General features: G+C 45.8%; 1 protein-coding gene across 1 annotated transcript in view; it reads right to left on the bottom strand.

Moving 5' to 3' along the window:
- Positions 1–20,909, bottom strand: part of skia (v-ski avian sarcoma viral oncogene homolog a) — a 62,101-nt gene that overhangs the window by 4,207 nt on the left and 36,985 nt on the right. The window contains exons 2-5 of the mRNA XM_040051219.1: positions 5,187–5,303; positions 2,130–2,245; positions 1,326–1,630; positions 866–1,200 (exon numbers count right to left, since the gene is read on the bottom strand). Coding sequence (XP_039907153.1) covers positions 866–1,200; positions 1,326–1,630; positions 2,130–2,245; positions 5,187–5,303 — 873 coding nt within the window. The remainder of the gene's footprint in view (positions 1–865; positions 1,201–1,325; positions 1,631–2,129; positions 2,246–5,186; positions 5,304–20,909) is intronic.

Here is a 20,909-nt window from a genome sequence, read left to right as displayed (position 1 = left end):
AGCATCGTAGGAACGTGACCCGCCCCGCTGCCTGTCACAGTCCTGTCTCTGAACTGCTCACACTTCAGTGTCAGTGTTTACACTAAGCCAGTTCAGCTGACAGAGTCTGGGTTTACTTCCTCTAAATCTCTAAGAGAGAGTCAGTCTGTGCCGTGGCAACACGCCCATCGCCTTCTCATGGGAAACGAGCAGCTGGGACTAACTTATCTGTCATCAAGCTTTGTTGGTTCCTACAGTGACAACTAAAAGTCCATCCCCATCACAGCCTGTATTTCACAGAGACTTGAAATGAAAACAAAGCTATGAGGATGAACTGAACTAAACACAGGAGGAAGGAGAGCAGAGGCTCTGCTGCTGGTTTAGCTTGTGGGGGACATGGATATGCACTAAGCTCTAATGGAAAGTGAAAGTAGACTGGCGTCTGGCTGCTTTTCTTTCTCTGCATGCATCTTGTGTTGCTCACCCACACTGGCTCTGTTCTGCCAAAAATGGTCCAAAAATAAAAATGGAAGTCTGGCCTTTCCCTTTGCAGCAACATCCGCTGCCACTGTTATCATTTGCCAACTCATGCTAAGCTTTGTGGGGAACGACAGTGACTTCTACTAAAGCTCAGTGAATCTCCTGTGTGTGCACACTCTGTGGAGTGCAGAGCTTTTGTTAAGGACGGCTAAAACAAGCCAAAACACAAGTCATTAGTGATAAATCTAAATCTACGGCCCCTGTAGGGTAGTCCGCTTCATGTCACACAATGCAAATGTGTTAGTTCCCATTTACCTCTGCTTCCACTCTTTACCTTGCACTTTGTATTTAATGCAAATACACAAAAGTTAGGATAATACTCATGTTGCCTTCCAACAAGGATTACCTGCTGAAGGCTTCGTTTCGCCTGCAGGGCCGATCCCAACTTCTCCTCCTGCTTCACCCTCATCTTAACTATTTCGTGCAGAAACCTCTCCTTCGACTCCTTGGAATCCAGCCCACTGTCCAGCGCCTGCCTCAGGCTCTCCAGCTCTGACTCCAGGCCTGACTCTGAAGCGGTGACAGGGGCTGGTGCTGCCACCGATGTGGCTGCCGGTGCCGTGCTTTCGGCTGACGCGATAGTGCAGATGGGACCTTGGACACCGGGCGAGCTCAAGTCTTTGGCTGAGCTGCTGGATGAGGTAAAAGATGGCGACGAGAGGGAGGACATGGACGAAACAGCTGTTGGAAAAGGCCACGGAGATGAGAGAGGATGAAACGATCACCTGACCGGGGCTACATGTATTTAGCCAAACAATGAAACAACCTTTACACATCTGATTATCGTTAAAGCGTTCTTTTCTTACCTTCGTCGCGGCTCTCCACCTCGATCTCCACCTCAGAGTCCTTGTCATCCTGAGGCAGCGGAGGTTTGCAGGCTGCTGAGGAAGCAGGCCCAGGGATTTCATGTGCTGCAGACTGGAGCTCCTCGGTAGCTCTCCTCTTGCGAGGCCTGGTGTTGGGGTGTGCGCCCTCACCTGGAGGTTCGCTTCCACTTGGGTAGGAAGTGCTGGGTATCGATGGGGACAGAGGCCCTACCTTGCCTAGTGGTAGCGGAGTGAGGGCGACGTTGGGGGCCACTGCATTCTCTAGGGTCTTGTAATTGTAGAAGCTAAAACGAAACCAGACCAGCATGACGCATGTTGTTTTACATACAATAACCTAAATCAAGGTTACGCGATTATCAAGACAGAGATCCAATAGTACGGATTGTTACTGCTGTGTTACACGGTCCAATCTGAACAGCCGCAGCAGCCAAATGCGTTGGGAAACAGTCAAAGCGCCCGCAGCTCTTTCCTCCCACTTCAGGAGAAACTGGGCCAGATCATCTGTGATATTTTGCAGACTGCGCTGGCAGCACTGTGCCAAGTGGGTGCCCACGGCATGAGTGTGTCAAATGTGTGTGAATGGTAGAGTGTGGGAAGCTGTGGAACAGTCAGACTTGACCCCTGTGACACCAGCCCACCCAGACAAGTGAGAGAGCACTCCTCTGGGTGGGAGCTCCACATACCCAGCTGAGTGAAGCAACTGCCATCCTCATGAGCAGCAGCTTCCCTTAGACCGCACATCTACTGAACCCAGGTTTATAATGGACTTGGTGCTGTTCTCACCTGTCTCTCAGCAGAGCCAGCGGGTTACTGGAGGGCTCCTTATCACCCGCAGAGATGTGGGGGGACCAGGGTCTGAAAGCTGAGGGCCTCTGCCTGGACTGAATGCAGTTCAGCCCCTGGAGAACAAAAGTGATTCAAGTTAGTGAGGAAATTACACCGAGCCACAGAGTTTAGGGTTAACAAGGACAGAGATGACTAATCCGATTACTTTTTTCAAGTAATAAGTAAAGTAAGGGATTACTATCACAAAAACGGTAATTAGATTACCGTTACTTTTCCGTAAGCACACTGCGTTACTAAAACCATGATTTTTTGCGAGAATGTCTCATGACAGTGACGTAAGCGAGTGCGACATTCGTGGCAACAGCTGTGTGCAGATCAACAATGGATCACATATCGATTGTGGGAGAGAGTATGAGCGTGCAGCGTTTAAAGCGTGGAAGTACTGACCTTACTTTGAGTTTGATTCCATAAAAAGTGACAAAAACATTAGTGTCCGTTGTGCGTGGGAAGAAAACTTTTTTACAGCGAAAAAACCCCTAAACTTCCGAGCAAGCACCGAGTGCGCAACGACGTAATGGGAAATTCACAGAGAAACTCGAGGATTCTTCCACTGACCGCTGCGGCACACCTGCACCAGGGGAAACCTCCGCCTACGCCACTCCTGCTTTACAGGTGAAAATAGAGCAACAGGACCGCTAGTCTTTGATTTTATTTATTTTCTGCTGTGTTTTACTTACATCTATTTGAAAGACTGAGTGTAAACAGAAAAAAATATTTTATTTTATGTGCTGGAATGTGTAGAAAATAGGTTTAAATGTTAAACTAATTTATTCAAGTCAGAGAATGTTGCATATAATTAAATTTTTTAAAAGATTAAAACTAATAAAACAAGTTTTAAAAAGACTTTTCCATTTGATTACATTTTGTATGATGGATTATGCAGAAAAAGCAGAATTGGGCTGAAAGATCTGTTGCTTTATCACCTATTCAGGTTGTAAATCGTGTTTTTAAAAAGTAACTAAGTAACTAAGTAATTAATACTTTTGAAAATAAGTAATCAGTAAAGTAACAAGATTACTTTTTGGGGGAAGTAATCAGTAATTACTTGACCAACACTGAACAAGGACATTCCCATTGGTCACAACTACTAACCATTAAAAAAAACTACATAAAATGTATTCATTTTTACTATCAGCTCACAGGAAAAGTCGATAGGCGTGTGAATATTAACATAAACATCTTTATAACTTGGCCATAACAACAATATGCAGTGAAGAAACTGTTCCCTGTTGTGATCATGTAAACTCCTGCTCACAGTCACAGGTCCACTGCTACAACAAGAACAGGAGCCCACTTACACTATGAACCTTCTCTGGCTGTGGGTGAGGACGACGGCTTTTTGTTTCTACTTCATGGTATTTAATATGATTTTTTCTTACTAGTATTGGTTTACTATAATAATGGACTCTGATATGTTGGAGAAGAGAAAGAAAAGACAAACACACAAAAAAAAATAGGTCGCAGTGTTGACAGGTTTGTGTCGCAGCGATCTCTGCTCTCTGAGAATCTCCATGAACCTCGAACACTGTAGAAACTCCTCTGAGGTCAAACCTCCAAACTGGGAGGTGAAATTACACCAGTGGACTGTTCAGCAGTCGTGACAGCAGTTTGGCACACGCCACCGTGGTTAAACACAACAATGACAAAGTGCCTGTTTGGGTTATATATGTATCATTTGTTTTTTGAAGACCTCTATTATGTGATTATATTTATATTTCTGAGGATTACTTGATGAGATTTTGTTTACTTCTGAAAAATCATAACTTTATTAGGACTTATTAACTTTACCATGTTACAGCTGCAAGTTACTGTAAATGTTTTAGGATGTTCAAAGAAAAAGAACAAATATTTGTTTGCACAAGGTTAATATTCCCAAAATTTCATTTTGACATAATGTAAATATGAAGCATGGATATTAGACAGGTGTCACTGGTATCAGAACATTTCCCTCCTGTTCTTATGGTGAAAGCTGCCGTTTATTCTGGGTACAAAGAGTAGAATAAGTCACTTCAGTTGTTGGTGTAAATGTGTTACTGTGTTGGACACACTGGACATGGGTCAGTACAACCAAGCGTCACTCAGCACATGGCCTCCATTAGCACTGCATGCCAAATCTAAAGATAGTGCTGTGTGTCCTGATTTCACATGTTTTTGCATATTTGTCAGTTACATGTTTCACATCGTCACACAAATGTCAGTAGTAGAAAAAGACGACTGAGGTGAATACAACATTTTGACTTTTGATTTGATTCATTAAGAGAAAAACGGCTATCCAACCCTGAACTCTCAGTTCTTTCTTTAGATTGTAGCACAAAGTCATTTCTGAGGCTCCACAGTGAGAGCCTGCATCCACACATGTGGAAAACTTGGAAGAGTACTGGACCTTCCGAGGAGAGGAAAGAGCACATCATCGACTCAGAAAAGAAAGGGGAACAACATCTGAACAAGTGCAGGCCTAATTTGCCTCAGGCTGCATTCATGATTCAACAATGAGAAAGAGACCTGTGGAAAACTGTCACCAGTGGCAGCGCTGTGAGGCAAAGCCACGCCTGAATAAAAAGAAGAAAAAGGCCAGTTTCAGGTGAGCCTCAAGCACACTGAAGTCATGCAGCAGGTCAATACTCCACAAGACACCAGCAGGTCGAGGCTCCCAAAATGAATGAATAAAGTGTGGATCTGAAGTCAAAGAGCACACTTCACTCTGAATTTAAACTTCATACTCGAAAACTGTCCGATGTGGCTGACTTAAAGCACTTCTGCACAGTTACTGCAAACATTTGAGGTTTCGTCACATAGACCAGGAAGTTTGGAGAGCAGAATGAAAACTGGACTTTTTCTCCACTCTGGTTATGTGTCTGATATAAAAATGACCTTGATGATCTGAAACAGATAAATGAAATCTGCGAAAGAAAGCAAACCGTTCATCTTCACATGACATCACGTGTCATGTCGTGCATCATGATCACCAACATGTTCTCCTGATTTGACACTGACCTTGTTGGGAGTTGGCAGGGACTGCAGCCAGTCGTGCTGCTTCGCTCTGTCGGCCAGCGGAGTTTGTGATGAGAGGTCGTCATGTTTAGACCTTTTCATCGGGATGGGATCGGACACCTGAGAACAGAAGAAGGTGTGTTTAAAGGATCAATCAGACTATGCCGCTGTCTGCATCACTCCAGTGTCAGTGAACTGAGCAGCCTGTACTGGGGAGTGCCAGCAGGGGTCTCCGATGGCTGAAGTTAAATGTAGGTGTGCCGCTTACTCTTCGTGTGTCGTTCTATTTCTGGCAAAGTTCACACACACACCTCACAGTCCGCTTTATGGCAATGTGTCACAGAGTAACCAATGTGAGGGCATGTGCTCAGAGGCAGCCAAGAGAGGGTGTGTGTGTGTGTGCCATCCATATACACACACTCATACCAACGAGTATATGTGTGTGTGTCCCATCCATATACACACACGCATGTGTGTATTTATATCCTTGTGGGGACATCTCATTGACATAATGCTTTCCCTAGCTGCTTACCCTAACCATCAAAAATGGAGGCCTAACCCTGACCCTAACCTAATTGTAACCCTGACACTAAAACCACATTTTGAGTCTCAAAATGCCTTCAAACTCGTGGGGACGGGATTTTGGTCCCCACAAGGGCTGTTTGTCCCCACAAGTATAGCAAACTACCAATTTTTGGTCCCCATGAAGATGTTAATACCCTCCGACTCACACACTCGTTGGTATGAGTGTGCGTGTGTGTGTGTGTGCCATCGATATACCCGTACAGACAGACAAGCAGGGGTTTGTTTCTTTTCCTCCCCGTTATGCTGACTTTGTGGCTATGACCTCAGCCTCTCTAGGCTGTGACTGTCACTAGTTGCCGCACACACACACACACACACACACACACACACACACACACCAACTACGAGTGATTACAGTGACTGAACAGACTGCATTCAGCTACACTTTAAATATGATAAAGACTGTTTTAATTGTAGAGTATTTACTCAGTAGCAGCCACAGCCACAGCTCCAGGAGCCACAGACTGCCCTGTGGCCCTGTGGCCTCGGGGTTCCTGACACTGAGGTTGGTGAAACCTTTTTCATGACTGACCTACTGTCACACTAAGCAGGCTTAAAGTAGGGGTCACGGACAGTGTGCTCCACTTCATGGCTCTGCACAGGACATGGAGGAAGCCTATTTTATTCTTAGTGACTGCTGAACTTAGTCCTGGACTTTGTTGAGGTCACGGCTTGGACTGGAGGTCACATGTAGCCAGGTTTGCCTTGGCTCCGTCAAAGCATTAACATTTATGCATAGCTTAAATGTTTTGGCAGGCACCCAAAATAAAATGTTTGGATCTCAAAATCCTTATCATCGGAGATAGATGCACTCTCTCGCTGTGGTTTTCTCTGTGAGGACTTCTCTTGAGAATCAGCGATGTGAGCAGGAGTAGCACTATCTTTACACCATCACACAGAGCAGCCCTGCGTGATGTCAACAGGTGGTCATTTGTAATGGGCTGGACGCTGCTTCTGTCGACTGTTGGCAGTGTGTCACGTCTGCCACATGTCTGTGTAATCAGAGCTGCTCTCGTAGGAAAGTGGCCAGACGATCAAATACCACTGAGGTCTGCCGATGTGACAGCTGGCCTCGATCTGCCTGACATAAGACTTCATGACTTTCCATAGCAGCGTCACAGCATTGAAGCAGCCTTCATTATCTGGTCTGCTGGTGTAAGGGATCTGTTATCTGGAGGCTCGGGTCTCAGAGGAACACAGTTGTGGTTCCTTTAAATGAGAAACCACGCTCAGCGCTCAGCTTGTTTAAAGACGTCTTTTCTATAAGTGTCTCAAAGGTACAGCAAGCACCAACGTACAGTCAGGTTTTGTATTCCTATTGTTTGGTAAGCTCTTTGAGAGAGAACCTTAAACTATCTAACAGAGTGATTCATGGCATCATTACACTGACTGTTAATATATCAACTGCAAATTTAAGCATTTTTAATTTTAAAAAATGGGTCCAAATAGCTTTTTTTTTTTTCTTAAACTAGGCTTTGCTCTGGTGTAAAAAACAAATATATTCACACACATTTATCACCTTTTTACCGCCTTAGCACTTCAATCAGCACAACTATAGCTTCAATTTTTCCATTAATTAATCTGCTGTCATTTATAGTTGTAAACCTGTCCTTCCATGTGCTTCTATGGAGAGCATCGAGTAGGAGCCCAGAACAGAGCTCCATGAGAACAAACACAGAACAAGGAGGAGATACAAGAACCTGTGGCCAGGTGAGGGTAGTTAAAGTAGCAGAGATGAGCAAGTGTTGGACGTAGGCTGGGACTGATGTCATTAAATATGGCACGACTCAGCAAACATGTGGGTAAGCACCCTGAACCAGCTCTGACGCTTTGTGTCCACTCATATATTTTATACTATGTTACCTTTCAAACAGGCTTCCACAGTATACTGGAGTCCCACACTCACACAATAATAAAGACATTACCATTTTTCATAGAAGGTAAACAAACACACAAACCCCTATAATAGCGCACAAGAGTCTTGGTCGCTATGATTGTGGGTTATCAAGAGATCAAGACGTGTCCTAGATTTGACTGCAGCCGAGCGGGCCAGAGGCAAGCGGCTAGAGCCTGCAGCTGAGAGGGAGAGGGGGAGAGGGGGGTGGCAGACAGCTCTGGCTCTGGGCAAAGTCTCCATGCCACGTGCCAGTCCTTGTCTCGTGGATTAACAGTTGCCAACGCCGCGGTCTCCATACGGTCCTGGTAATCACGGGCACACGGGAGGAACAGGGTCAACAAAGCCGGCAGCTGAGCCTGCGCGCTTCAGCGAGGCAGAAATCTGAATGTCTCGTTGATTGAACAACGGGAGGCAAAGAGTCAGGAAATTCCTGTTTGAGGCATGTCAGTTGGACTGGTTCTCAGTCCAAAAGTGAGCACTGGTGTAATCTCTACTACTGTGTCTGACGTCACGGTGTGTGTCATTGTCTTGCTTTCTTCATGAGGAATAAGTCTCTAAACCAGCAATGCCTGTCAAAGCGCAGACCCAACAACTACACCAACCCTACCCCCCTAACCCTATTATAGTTTGATTTCTGACATCATCTTTATACGTGAGAGTAAACGTTATCGAAACGCTTGTGTGGGATGAATGACGAGTCTTCGAGCAAACACTGAGACCTTGACCGAGATGTGAGCGACACACATCTTGTTTATTGGAAACTTCAGTCCTCTCCAGATAAGACGCTGTGCTCAACAGGGTGCTGTAAGTCAGAGTTCAAAGACGTGCCAAAGTATGCAAGCGTGCACACACACTTGTGCACCTTGCAGCAAACCCACTCCCTTTATGAACCGGCGTGGATTCCACAGCAGACAGGATGTCACACTTCTAAGATAAGACTTTGTGATTAAGCAGGGCGTGTTAGACGTGTCGAAAGTGCACCGTCTATGTACTGCGTTCCAGTGCTTGTATTATCTAGGCACAGGCCTTACTGCGATATCGAGAGGGTGGCAGTGGCTCTTATTGAAAGTCAGATAGGATTTTATTAGGAGAGCTGCAGAGTGGTGTACAGGCCGGGATCTGTCAGATGTGCCTCGCACGGGAATCGCACAAAGGATCGAGTCACGGAGGAGCATATGTTGAAAAGGTCTGTCCGTAGCATGTGTCTGGCAGAGCGGTGGTGGGTGTGTATCTCTGTTAGGAGTGTTTGCGGCAGAGACAGGAAGGGTGGAGTGAGAGCAGTCTTCTCAGTTTAAGTCTGTCTGAAAATCCTCACAGTTTCACTTCCTGTGTCTGCAGGTCAGCGCCGTTTGTCTCTATGAATAGAATCTTTTTGTCAGACTTTTGTGTGTAAACCATTTTTACGCATATGTGGAGAAGAAAATCCTGAAAAGAGCATGACCACGAGGTTACCACCGAATCCCCCGCACCACGAGCGCTGTGCAAAGTCATTCAGTTCTTTAAAAACTTACATAAGTCTTGCAAAGACAAACGGGGAAGTGAAACTTTTAACAAGACTGACACTGCTACACTCTCACTGCGCTGACCTTTAAACGGTTAAATAACATATATTTGTGAAGCTGGGCACAATCTGAGATGGAAAAGGAACGCTAGAGCAAGATCCCAGTGTTGATGAAAGCTGTGCTTTCTTATTGTGTTGTATTCACAAACACAGAATCAGTCTGACTACAGAAACATGTTCAGTTTGTTTTAATCATTCCCTGCATGCTCCGATACACCGATGAGACGAGCAACACTAGCTGATCCTGTCTGCTGACGTCTGCTGAAAACCATGACTGAACACGGCGGACGCACACGCTCTTTCTTGACAGCCCACTGTCACCACCACATTGTTTCCTTTGCTGCCACTCCCTCCTCTTGCTTGTCTTCCCCTGAACCTCCACCCACCTACCCAGCTCTTTTCGTCTATCTGTCTGAGAGCGTTTCCTGTGTCATAGATTACAGGATGTCCTCTACAAACAAGCTAGATTCCAGCTGCAGAGAAAAGCGAGCAAAACAGAGCCTCGCAGAAGCATACTCGCAGCACAGCCTCACAGAACACGACAGCTGGCTTCTACTAAACGGTTACATTAAAAAGAAAACGTCACTGAGTGTTTTTTTTGACTCATACACAAACATTAGTGCAGGCATTAAAGTGTGCTGAATGTTGTGCGTTTCCTTGGAAAATCAATTTCCTTTTGTGATTTCTGTTTTGACTGTGTATCAGGTGGTCAGACCGCAGATGAATCAGAGGCAAACAGCTTGCACGAGTAAGGAACCAAAACAGGTCACCTAACCCAAAATCCACCACATGCCAGGCTGACATGAAAGGGGCAAAAAACTCTGCTTCTCCTTCGTTCAGGAGCCGCACCCTGCCTGTGACCTGACTTTGGCCTCGCTGCATGTCTTGCTAAGGGGCCCGCTGCAGTGGAAAGGGAGGGGCTCTTCCTGAAGACAAAGCGGGAGCTTAGCTGCCTTTGTACATGAGAAGCCACAAAACCCAACATATGCTGGGGAAACAAACAGGTGTGAGACAACATGCTCCATTTTTGATGCAAAAGAAAAAGGACGGACCCTGATGCTCTGGGATCAGTTCATTGGCTCTGGATGAACAAACAATCTCACTAAGTGGCTTTTATTCAAGAGATATGTGAAGGTGAACTCCTCTGTGTGCAGACTCTGTGTGTGTGTGTGTGTGTGTGTGTGTGTGTGTGTGTGTGTGTGTGTGTGTGTGTGTGTGTGTGTGTGTGCGCACACGCTGAGCTTCAGTTTTGGTTGGTAGTTCGACCCACCATCACCTCCTTGACCGACAGGTCACAGAGAACAATCGTGCCTCTGTCCTCTATGGAGTAAACAGAAACACACTTTACATAATTACAGCACTGCATCAGATCACTCTTATTATTCAAGACTTCCCAGTGTGCTGAGGTGCAGTTTTCAACATGAACTGGTTTGCTGACTCCACTTGAAATGGCCTCATCTAATATTCACTTTGATGTGGTGCAAAGTCATTTCTCCTGCACTCAGCACATAAGTAACTGAGTTTTTTTTTCTTTTTTTGGGAAGTTTTGAGTTAGAAGGAACAAGTAATAAGTTGTTGAGTTCACTGGGTAACAGACAACTACCAGCTGTATACAGAGAGGAGGCCCATGCACGCTGGATATAAACACAGACTAGGACAACTGACACCGACGGCCAAGGACTCCCTCCTGTTATCCTTCTATGAAGTCTGCTCGAGCCTACCATCATGTGCAGTTGCTCCAACGTAAACTGGCAACAGTGCAGTCAAACCAGGCTAAACAGGACATCGGTGCAGATGGAGTTTATAAAGTCTAATCCCCCCCTCCATCCATTCTCTTCCAATCATCAGGGTTGCCTATCCCAGCTACCATGGAGCAGCACCCTGGACAGGTCACCAGTCTGCCCCAGGGAGTGACCAATTAACCTGACCCCACTAACTGCATGCATTTGGACTGTGGGAAGAAGAACCCATGCAGATGCCTTGTTGCTGTGAGGCAACATTGTGCGACATGTTGCCCTAATCCCCATCTGAGACATCATTTACCCCATCAGCTGTGAAATTTCTACACTGCCAGTTACCCCTTCTTCCTGGAACTTTGACCCAATGTTAGATCTGACGATTCTGTTTATTTGAACTGGACATGTTTTTCCCAGGAAAGATGTGGCAGCAGGTCTGTAGTTGTTTTTAGGCCTTTTCCAGGAAGACTCCTGAGAGGCTAGTAGACAAAACAGAGGGCCAACTTCCCAGAGACGGTCTAAAGTTCAAACACTTGTAGCAACTAACCAATACAAGCCCTGTACAACACTAACAGGCCAAATATAATGGTTAAATTACATACTTACATCCTCCTAGTTCATGTCCTTTGTAGACATGGACTATACTATTTCAGGAGTCTCAAAATCACCTGACCCTCTAAAGGGAACGCGACGCCTCCGTCTCAAACACACATCAGTAAAATTTAAACCACCAAGTCTTTTTAATAGGTCATAAAAACCTATAAACTGACAGATTTGTGACACCTCATGGAGGGCAAGCTTTCATTTAGAGCACCAAAACTGTCAGTTTCACATGACAAGACTGATAACTGTGAGAGGAAGCATAACGAGAGGGAGGACAACACACGTATTGTGTTGTATGCAGGCCTTTCCCACTGGCGCCCTGGAGGCCGTGCAGATACACACACACACACACACACACACACACACACACACACACACACACACACACACACACACACACACACACTTTAGGAAGGGAGAGGGGTCTCCATTTCCTGTCGCCAAATTTGCTTTGGCAACTCTCTCCGTGGGAATGGTGAGAGACCAGCTCCGCTGAGCCACAGAGTGCTGCAGATTAGCTTTCCATCCTCTCAGTGGGGCCAAACCCCCCAAAACACAGAGAGAGAAAGAAAAACTAAGATGGAGATAGAAGAGAAAAGGTGGGGGTCAGGGTAAGCACAGACATATGGGTATTTCCATAGCTGTGCTTTATTATTCTCTCCTTAGTTTTGCAGTTCAGAGGGAACTGCTACTGCTAACGTTAGCAGATGCATTGATGCTGCATGTTGGATTTGAAGGACTGACAGTGAACTGTTGTATAATACAAAAGTGTTTTATCTCTTTCTTTTCTTGAGCGTGCACGTGAATTCCTTTGTGTGTGACGGTGCCACATCGAGCTCTTTCAGAATAAAGAAACCAAAAAATGCCTAAAATATCGTTTAGATGCAGAGAGGCAGAACCACAAATTATGGACATTATGTGCTGGCAAGCACAAAGACTTGTGGAACTACTTATATATTTCTCCCCATACTCTAAATGTATTTAAAGTATGGTCCATTGCTATGCTACATTTGCCTTTAGCAGCGTGTCCATCACAGCCTACATTATTCAATTCAATTTTATTTATATAGCGCCAAATCACAACATAAGTCGCCTCAAGGCGCTTCATAGATACAGAGAAAAACCCAACAATCATATGACCCCCTATGAGCAAGCACTTTGGCGACAGTGGGAAGGAAAAACTCCCTTTTAACAGGAAGAAACCTCCGGCAGAACCAGGCTCAGGGAGGGGCGGCCATCTGCTGCAACCGGTTGGGGTGAGAGAAGGAAGACAGGATAAAGACATGCTGTGGAAGAGAGACAGAGGTTAATAACAGATATGATTCAATGCAGAGAGGTCTATTAATACATAGTGAGTGAGAAAGGTGACTGGAAAGGAAAAACTCAATGCATCATGGGAATCCCCCGGCGGCCTACGTCTATTGCAGCATAACTAAGGGAGGATTCAGGGTCACCTGGTGGTCCAGCCCTAACTATATGCTTTAGCAAAAAGGAAAGTTTTAAGCCTAATCTTAAAAGTAGAGATAGTGTCTGTCTCCCGAATCCAAACTGGAAGCTGGTACCACAGAAGAGGGGCCTGAAAGTTTTCAGCCTGAAAACTGAAGGCTCTGCCTCCCATTCTACTTTTAAATACTCTAGGAACAACAAGTAGGCCTGCAGATACATATACATACCATTATGTATGTATATGTATACTTAGCCAGTCCATCCATTTATTAATGTCACAAAATGTGAATCAAAAGATGCAAAATTAATTCAAGTCATTTTTTATACAACAGTGACTCTGACTGGCATTTAGTAACTTATCAAGGCTCCTGTTAACAAAGTGAGAAAAGAACCCTACAGCAGGGCTACATGATCTCACACAGTGGGCGTTTCCTCGGTTGTGTGAGTGTTTGCATGTATGCACTTCATGTTTTGTGACCAGTTTCACACAAAGACGTCTAAATGTTTATTATGCTCTGATATTAGGTGACAAATTTAAACCTGTACAAGCTGCAGACTGTTCAGCTGGAGGATGTTTCAGGTAAAGTATCAGCTGTTTTCATATCTCAGCTTGATTGTCAAAGGCGATGATGAGCCAGACTTGTGTTTGGAGAACTGTGGGATAGCACGGAAGAGAAGGTTGAAGAGCGAGGAGGAATGTGCTGATGAAACAGCTGTCCCATTTTAAAGACGGCCAGATGTGAATTATGGGTAATGAGGGCAGGAGTGTGTCTGTGTGTAGGCTGCAGAAATGGGAAATGCAGAGCATACATCATATTTCTGCTTGGTGTGTAGTTTGCCTCAGGGCTGAGGTCGCTAGTGAAAAGGTCACATGGCTGAGCAAATACATAAGTAGCACTGTGTGTGTGTGTGTGTGTGTGTGTGTGTGTGTGTGTGTGTGTGTGTGTGTGTGTGTGTGTGTGTGTGTGTACTGCTGCTAACTGGACTGGTGTGCAAGAAGTTGTTCCTTCACACACACACACACACACACACACACACACACACACACACACAGTGGTTTTCCAAATTACTGGCACTGGAACAGCAACAGGCATTCTGGGTGCCTCCGTTCAGACTGTAGCACATGCCTTAACATGTCACAGCCACACACATGTTAAAGCACTCACATAGGCACACACAGAATAATTTGCACATTCCTAAATACATGCACAGGTTTATGAATAAGTAAAAACACGCCCACTCTCAAGCATCAACAGAGCTGGCAGCTCTGTTGTAATAATGTGAGAGTCACCGTGAATCTCTGCAGCACTGAGCATGGCAGCATGCAGCTGACTGAAAACACACTTATGTCACACTCTGTGGAACGGCTTCTCCACAGACCAGAGATGATATCGTGGACATTTTTGGAGTCCATAGTTAAAAAAAACGTCCAGCTTTGACACTGGCCTGGCACATCTGGTCCCCACTCATTGATTCCATTACTTAGTTGGGGGTGGTGAGCTGCAGTCACCCTCTGGTCCTTGCAGGTGGCCGGGGTGGTCTCTGGGGCTATGGCAGTCTGGTGCCTTCCTGGGGGCTGGAGAGCTGCCATTTTGGGGCATCTGTGCATCTGCCTCGGCTGGTGGTGGTTGGTGGCTGGGGTGGGTGCTGCCTTGCAGTCTTGGGATGTGGGGCCTGGGGGGCTTGTGGTAGCAGGTGCTGGCACAGGGCCAGGTGGCTGGCCTCCTCTATGCGGATGCAGGCGCAGGGCAAGGGGCCCTGGTGCCCGAGGTTACCTGATTTTCTGGCTGTGCGGGAGCGATCTGCAACCTTTGGCTGCTCGGGGAACAGTCGGAGAGGGAGCCGTTGAGATGGCGGTTTGGGGAAGTGGCTTGTCTTGGACTGGGGCCAGTCTGCCTTTTTGGTCTTCAGTGTTGGTTGAATCGGTTACTGGTGTTGGGGCTCTGCGTCCGGTGGAGTCCCCAGAACTGGGGCCTGTCTGCATCAACTACACTACCCATTGCAGTGGGAGCGATGGGTTCAGGTGATCCGGGGTGTTGACACAGGTCTCCACAATTTTAATAGGACAGTTATTGTTTACACCTCATAGAGGTCACCTTCAACACTGACAAGCAGGGAGAGGAGCAGGCAGGTCTTTCCACAGTATTTAGTTTGCTGTAGTGTTGACAGCAGAGCAGCAACAGAGGGACTCACTACTCAAAGAAAGAACCTGGCCCCCACTGTACCTGTCAGTCTCTACTTGGCTAACAGATGGACTGTGCCTATGGAGCACTTATCGTATGAGAAGGAACGCCGAGAATTTCATGGAGGCTGAATATGACCGCCTCACCTCCTTTTCTGAGAAATAATGTTAAAAATCATTAATAATGGGGGGAAAGGAGCTTGCAGCAGCAGAGTGAAGCTGCAGAGACAAGTCATTCTGATAAATCATAACCAACATCTAAAACAAAGCCTCTGGTCTTCTAAAGGGAGATCCAAGACGAACAACCAGAACAAACCTGGTGCTCCCAAACTCTGCACCACATTGTTCCTGCAGAACGTTTTCCCTCATCTGAAGGACTTGGCAAAGCTTTGTGTTGTCTGGATCTATGTCACGTTAAAATTCGACCTCACTGTGAGTCCAGCACGTGTCCTTGAGCTGGCAGTTTGCCATCTGTGGATCCTCCTGTCAGAGAGGAGCATGGGTGGGGGCTCGCAGTTGGTTTCCCATCATCTTGCAGGCATCATTAGGCCTGATAAAGTCTTTGTCCCTGGTGCATTGCACTACCAGGACCAGGACAGATGCCAATTACAGTCTTAACCTTTCTCTTGCACTTCCTGTCTCTACTTCACTGACTCCTCTAGCTGCAGGGAGGCAGGGCCGATACAGATGCCACCTCACTGGAGACACTGAAAGCTGCCATCACTGCACACATGTAACACGCAGTGCTTCTGCTACATGGACACAGCCATCAATGGGCCGCCTTCACAGGTTCACTGTATCTACAATGCATAATTTTCATTTGACATGTTCAACCTGTCAGAAATGACACATGTGCTGTTATAACAGACGGTAACCAAGAGGAAAAACAACCTTCTTTTAGTGAACTGCAGAACTGGTCGTGCCTCGGTCTCGAGTCTAGCCTCAAACATGTTGGACAGAGGACCAGATCTCTTCATCGAAACTGTGAGACTGTGCTGTGAGGCCTGAAATGAACCCTAATAAAGTTACATCAAAAACGTTCAGGCCAGATTCATTATTAAACATGATGTAATAGTTAACAAGAGTTACAATGTTCACAAATGTGCTTGTTTCTGGTTCTAGTTCACTTTTAATTGCAACAAGGAGGGCATGGAAGAAATAGCAATGTCTGATCACATATAAAGCAAACGCTGAATGAGCTGAATAACCAACAGCTACACAGGCTGAACTGGTGAACCTGGTGTGTAGTCGGCTCGATGCTTACACTGCACAGCTCTAATATAAATAAAACGTCTCACGGGAAGATAATTTGCAGATGGAGTGGTCTGCTGTGACTCAGTAGCTGTAAATGAATTGTTGATCACATAAACAAGCCTCTGGCACTTGAGACAGCAAAGCTGATATGCTGAGTTGGAGGATAATGAAAGGTGTGAATGTAACGATGTGCGAGCCGTAACCACACTCAGGTCGGAGAGCCGGAGGAAACTCAGCGGCTTTGAAGAAATGACAAGAAATGTATGTGTGATGATGACACGGACTATGGGTGCATGTTATACTGCAATCATGTTTCTCATTCAACAGCAGTGACGAGCTGCAGTAACAAACGACACAAAGATCCAGCCTTCGTCACGGGCGGGCTGACCTTTCCCTTAAGAGTGACCTGGTGAGAGTCAGACGTGGCGATGTGATTAGGAGTGTGTGAGGGGTGGACATCAGACGAGGTCAGCAGTGAGTCCAGTGCTAGTCAAACATCAGATTAAAAAAAAGCTGCCACAGAGACGAGGTTCAAACGAATGAGCGAGAAACACAAAGTAATCTAGCCTCAACGTTTACATCACTGATAGGATGTGGATGTGACTCCAACTTAACTTTACAGTTATCCCCATCTCATCGAGTATCAGCAGGATGGGCTCAAACAAAGCCACAGTCCACAGCACACATGCCCTGTGTCAGATGATCTTTGCCGCCTCACAATATCATTCAGGTTGTTATGGTGCAGCTATGACACAGTTTGCATGTCCATCAGTCATCTATAGCAGCTACAGCTTGCTTACAACATTATCATAACTAGTAGAATATTTAGAATACAATAAATCGAAACGGGTTGAAATTCAGATATCAAAGACTGTGTCCATAGAAGAACCTTGTAATGCTCTCACACAGTCTAAGAGCAACTAATAATTCATGTTGAAGTGTAATGAATGTGTCATATTTGTCTGTTTGACCCTTCAGCGGTTCTTTGTGCTAATCCAAATATTAAGGGTCCAGGCTGCGAGGGACCCGGGTCGCCGCTCTAAATAGTCTGACCCAAAAGTATCAGAACTGATTGCATCAGTCACAGATGAACACAAGCAAAGCTCGCCAAATCCCCTTTAGCCATGCTGGTTCTTAGATAATCTTGCTGTTTGCCCACTGACTGAACCCTTGTGTTACTCAAAAATCAGATGGGCAGAAGCTACGCTCGTTCCCTCGCTTCCTGTGTGCGTGGTAGGATGATGTACACCCTCCAGTTTCAGACACCGCGACTAGCCGCTCTCCTAACCAGGCTGCTGTCTGAGAGGCCCTGATTTTTAGACAAACTGCCCTCACAGGCAGACAGCAGCTCACTGTGCGCTGCGTAAAAAGGTGGCTATATTTATTGATGGCAGTGTTTGTTGTAGTTGGGCATTAAGTGGGCCTGAGTACAGTCGCACTAATGGATCTGCAGACATGCTGGGTCAATACGAGCGCTACACTGAGCCAATCATCTGATGTGGAGAAACAAGCTTTTACACATGCTGGCTGCTGAAATGCAAGCTGTGGTCCTCAAGTGTCATTATGTAGAGAGACAGAGCACAGTCAGGGTGTGGTAGGGTTAAGTGAATGAAGTGTGCTGTGTAAAATGCAACTGCCTACATGCACAATATAAATATGAAGCTATACAGGCTGCAGAAAATGTTTGCCAGGAACTTTAGAGACTACTTACTTTGTGTGGTATACACACAGTCCTCACTGCTGCTCTCATGCATTATTTCCAACCCGACCCTCCCTCCATAGGCACAAACAAATCTCCACACAGCAATGTAACGTGTCAAGATTACACCAGGAACATGCTCCATCCCACTGTTAGTCACGCACGAGACACAGAGGACAGACGATGTCTCTCCCAACACCTCTATTGCTGGTCCACGGTGAAGACAGCCCTCCTGCTTCTATTCCCACCACAGTTCAGTCATGTACCTGTGACAGCAGACAGTGCTTACCACTGATCTCCTGTGACAGTCGGCCATCACACAGTAAATGCTGCAGCACAGCACTCTTCTCCATACAGTTCAGTTTGGTTTATATAGCACCAAATAAAAACAGCTGTCCCACTGTGCTCTACACTGTAACTTACAGTAACACACAGTTTGCATTAGTGCATCAGTTCCATGAGTTACAAACTTACAAACCGCGAAAAGGGCAGAGGCGATGAACCAGGCCAAAGAGACATCTATGTAAGCGGAAGTGTGCCAGACTAGAAGTTCGCAGTTGCAAGGTGAGAAACGAGAAGTGTTTCAGCGAGAGACATTAGGTCACGTCCTCCTAGAGCGAAGTGAGTGTCTCGGGGGCAGGAGAGACAGCCGCCATGTTCCTGCAGTGCTACAGCAGGAAACTGTGCCTGTTACACATTATGAGCTGAGTTCAAGCCAAGATTTATGTCCAGATTCATCCTACAGTGTGAAAGACTTCCATCTGCAGCTGTAACAGTAGTTTGGTTTTAAAGAGTCAAACTCTGACAGCTATAGCATGGCTATGGTCACAGACTCTCCAATGAGCCTCTTTGACTCAGCTGAGAGGAAATGTGTGCAGCTGGACGTGTGCCTAATATGCCAACATCACACCTCAGTACGAAGCCCGGTGACTGCTGGCCCAGTCAGGGACTGCAGGCGTAATGGTCCGGCTTGTTAGCGACCACTCCAGTTGTGCTGTGATGGCAACGCTCGCGACAGCACACTCATCACTAATGACGTTGTGCCTGTGGGAGCAAACTGGGAGCTTTCTTTTTCCTCTTCCTAATTAGTGAGTCCAACCGTCGTACCTGCAGCTAACTCCACTGCACTGCTGTAGGCACTGTTAAAGTTTTACTGTCCAGCCATGTTTAGTTTAAAGTTAAAACAGACAAATGACAAAATAATTATGTTTGTATGTTTACAGATCAAAGTGGTCTCTGATGAACAAGAATGAAATGAAATCTTTAGACAGGTATAGTTTGGTAAGGCAACACTGAGGACTAACAATGTTGTTGGTATCTAATTCTCTAATTGTTTAAATGAGAAGAGCCACAGTGGAGCTACGTCCTGTCGAAGGAGCACCACCCTCCGCCGTAGGCTAATATCTATGCAAACAGACAGAAGCTCTGGACCACAGAGCAGGAATGACTTCCCCCCTTGTTTTCTTTCATTCCTATCACAAAGAGACATCCAACCAATGCAGTGGAAAACGTAGCGACGCTGGTCTACTCTTCCCTACAAGGGCTCTATGAGCAGGTAGTGTTTGAATTAGCTGACATCCAGTTCACAGTTCAAGATGCTCACTCGGACGAGTCAAACACTTCTTAATAAGCATCAAGTCAGCAAAACCTCTGTGATATTGATGTGATCATTAAGGGAGCAGAGGGCCTGATTATCAGTTTGAGCTGCTTTGTGATTAATGAACAGGTGAGCAACAACAACAACATAATCACCAAAGCAATAATGGATTCACAGACATTTTCCCTCTTTTCTGTTTTTCACTAGTTTTACACTTGGCTAAGGCCAGTGTCACTACTGGTAAAATGAATACTAGGTTTAAACTGGTAGTCCAACTCCTACAGAGGAGCACATTCGAAAGTCTGCTGTGTCTCAGGAGTATGGAGGCAACTCCAGGAGACATTCATTTAGTGTAGGAGAGCCAGACAGAGCAACACATTGGTATCTATAGTATCTCTGGGGCCACAGAGTACCAAATCTGGTAGGTCCAACACTGGCACCCTTTCACAGATGATTCACCCTGAGCTCGTGTGACAGACACTAAAGGGCCCGTATCAGAAATCAGCAGTGACATGTTGACGTAGTGTAGCCTGGGTTAATGTTAGACCCCGTCAGACACAGGAAGCACAAATCAATGAGCACCAGAGGCTCCCCGAGGCACAGCATGGGAGGGGTGGGGGGGTTACTGTAAATCAATTGTTGGCCAATTCATTTTCCATCGATAGCATCAGAATAATGCCGTGCTTTAATAATCAGGGCCTGGACACAGGGCAGTGGCCCACATTTCCCCTTCTCTATTGCATTGCTGAACACGTGTGCACCTATTCATGTGTGCACAGGGGCATTAGCATGAATTATTCAATACAATGTGTCATTTGTTTTTATTATGGCTGGATAAGAGTGTGCGTTGTGTGTCCTTGGCTGGTGTGTAGCTTGCAGAGCTGCAGCTATCAATTAATCAGGCAAGTAGTTAGAACTGTGTTTGCTATTAATGGGCAAAGAGAACAGACTGATCATTGGTTTCCATTTAGGAAAGTGTTTTCCTTCTGTCAGTGGAAGTTACACTGCTTCTGTATTTTAACATGTTGCAGTTTGTTGAACAGGTGGTTTCAGTGAGCTTTTTCCCAGTACAGGTTTCTGTGTTTCCTCTCTGCTTTACACATCAGGTCACATTTTGGTTGCACACATGGGTGAAATGCTAACGAGGTAATAACTGGGCACTACAG

The sequence above is a fragment of the Simochromis diagramma genome, unplaced genomic scaffold (assembly GCF_900408965.1).
Source record: "Simochromis diagramma unplaced genomic scaffold, fSimDia1.1 OVJJ01000644.1, whole genome shotgun sequence".
NCBI lineage: Eukaryota > Metazoa > Chordata > Actinopteri > Cichliformes > Cichlidae > Simochromis > Simochromis diagramma.
Note: the sequence above shows the minus strand (reverse complement) of the source record. Positions and strands in the feature narration are given on the sequence as shown.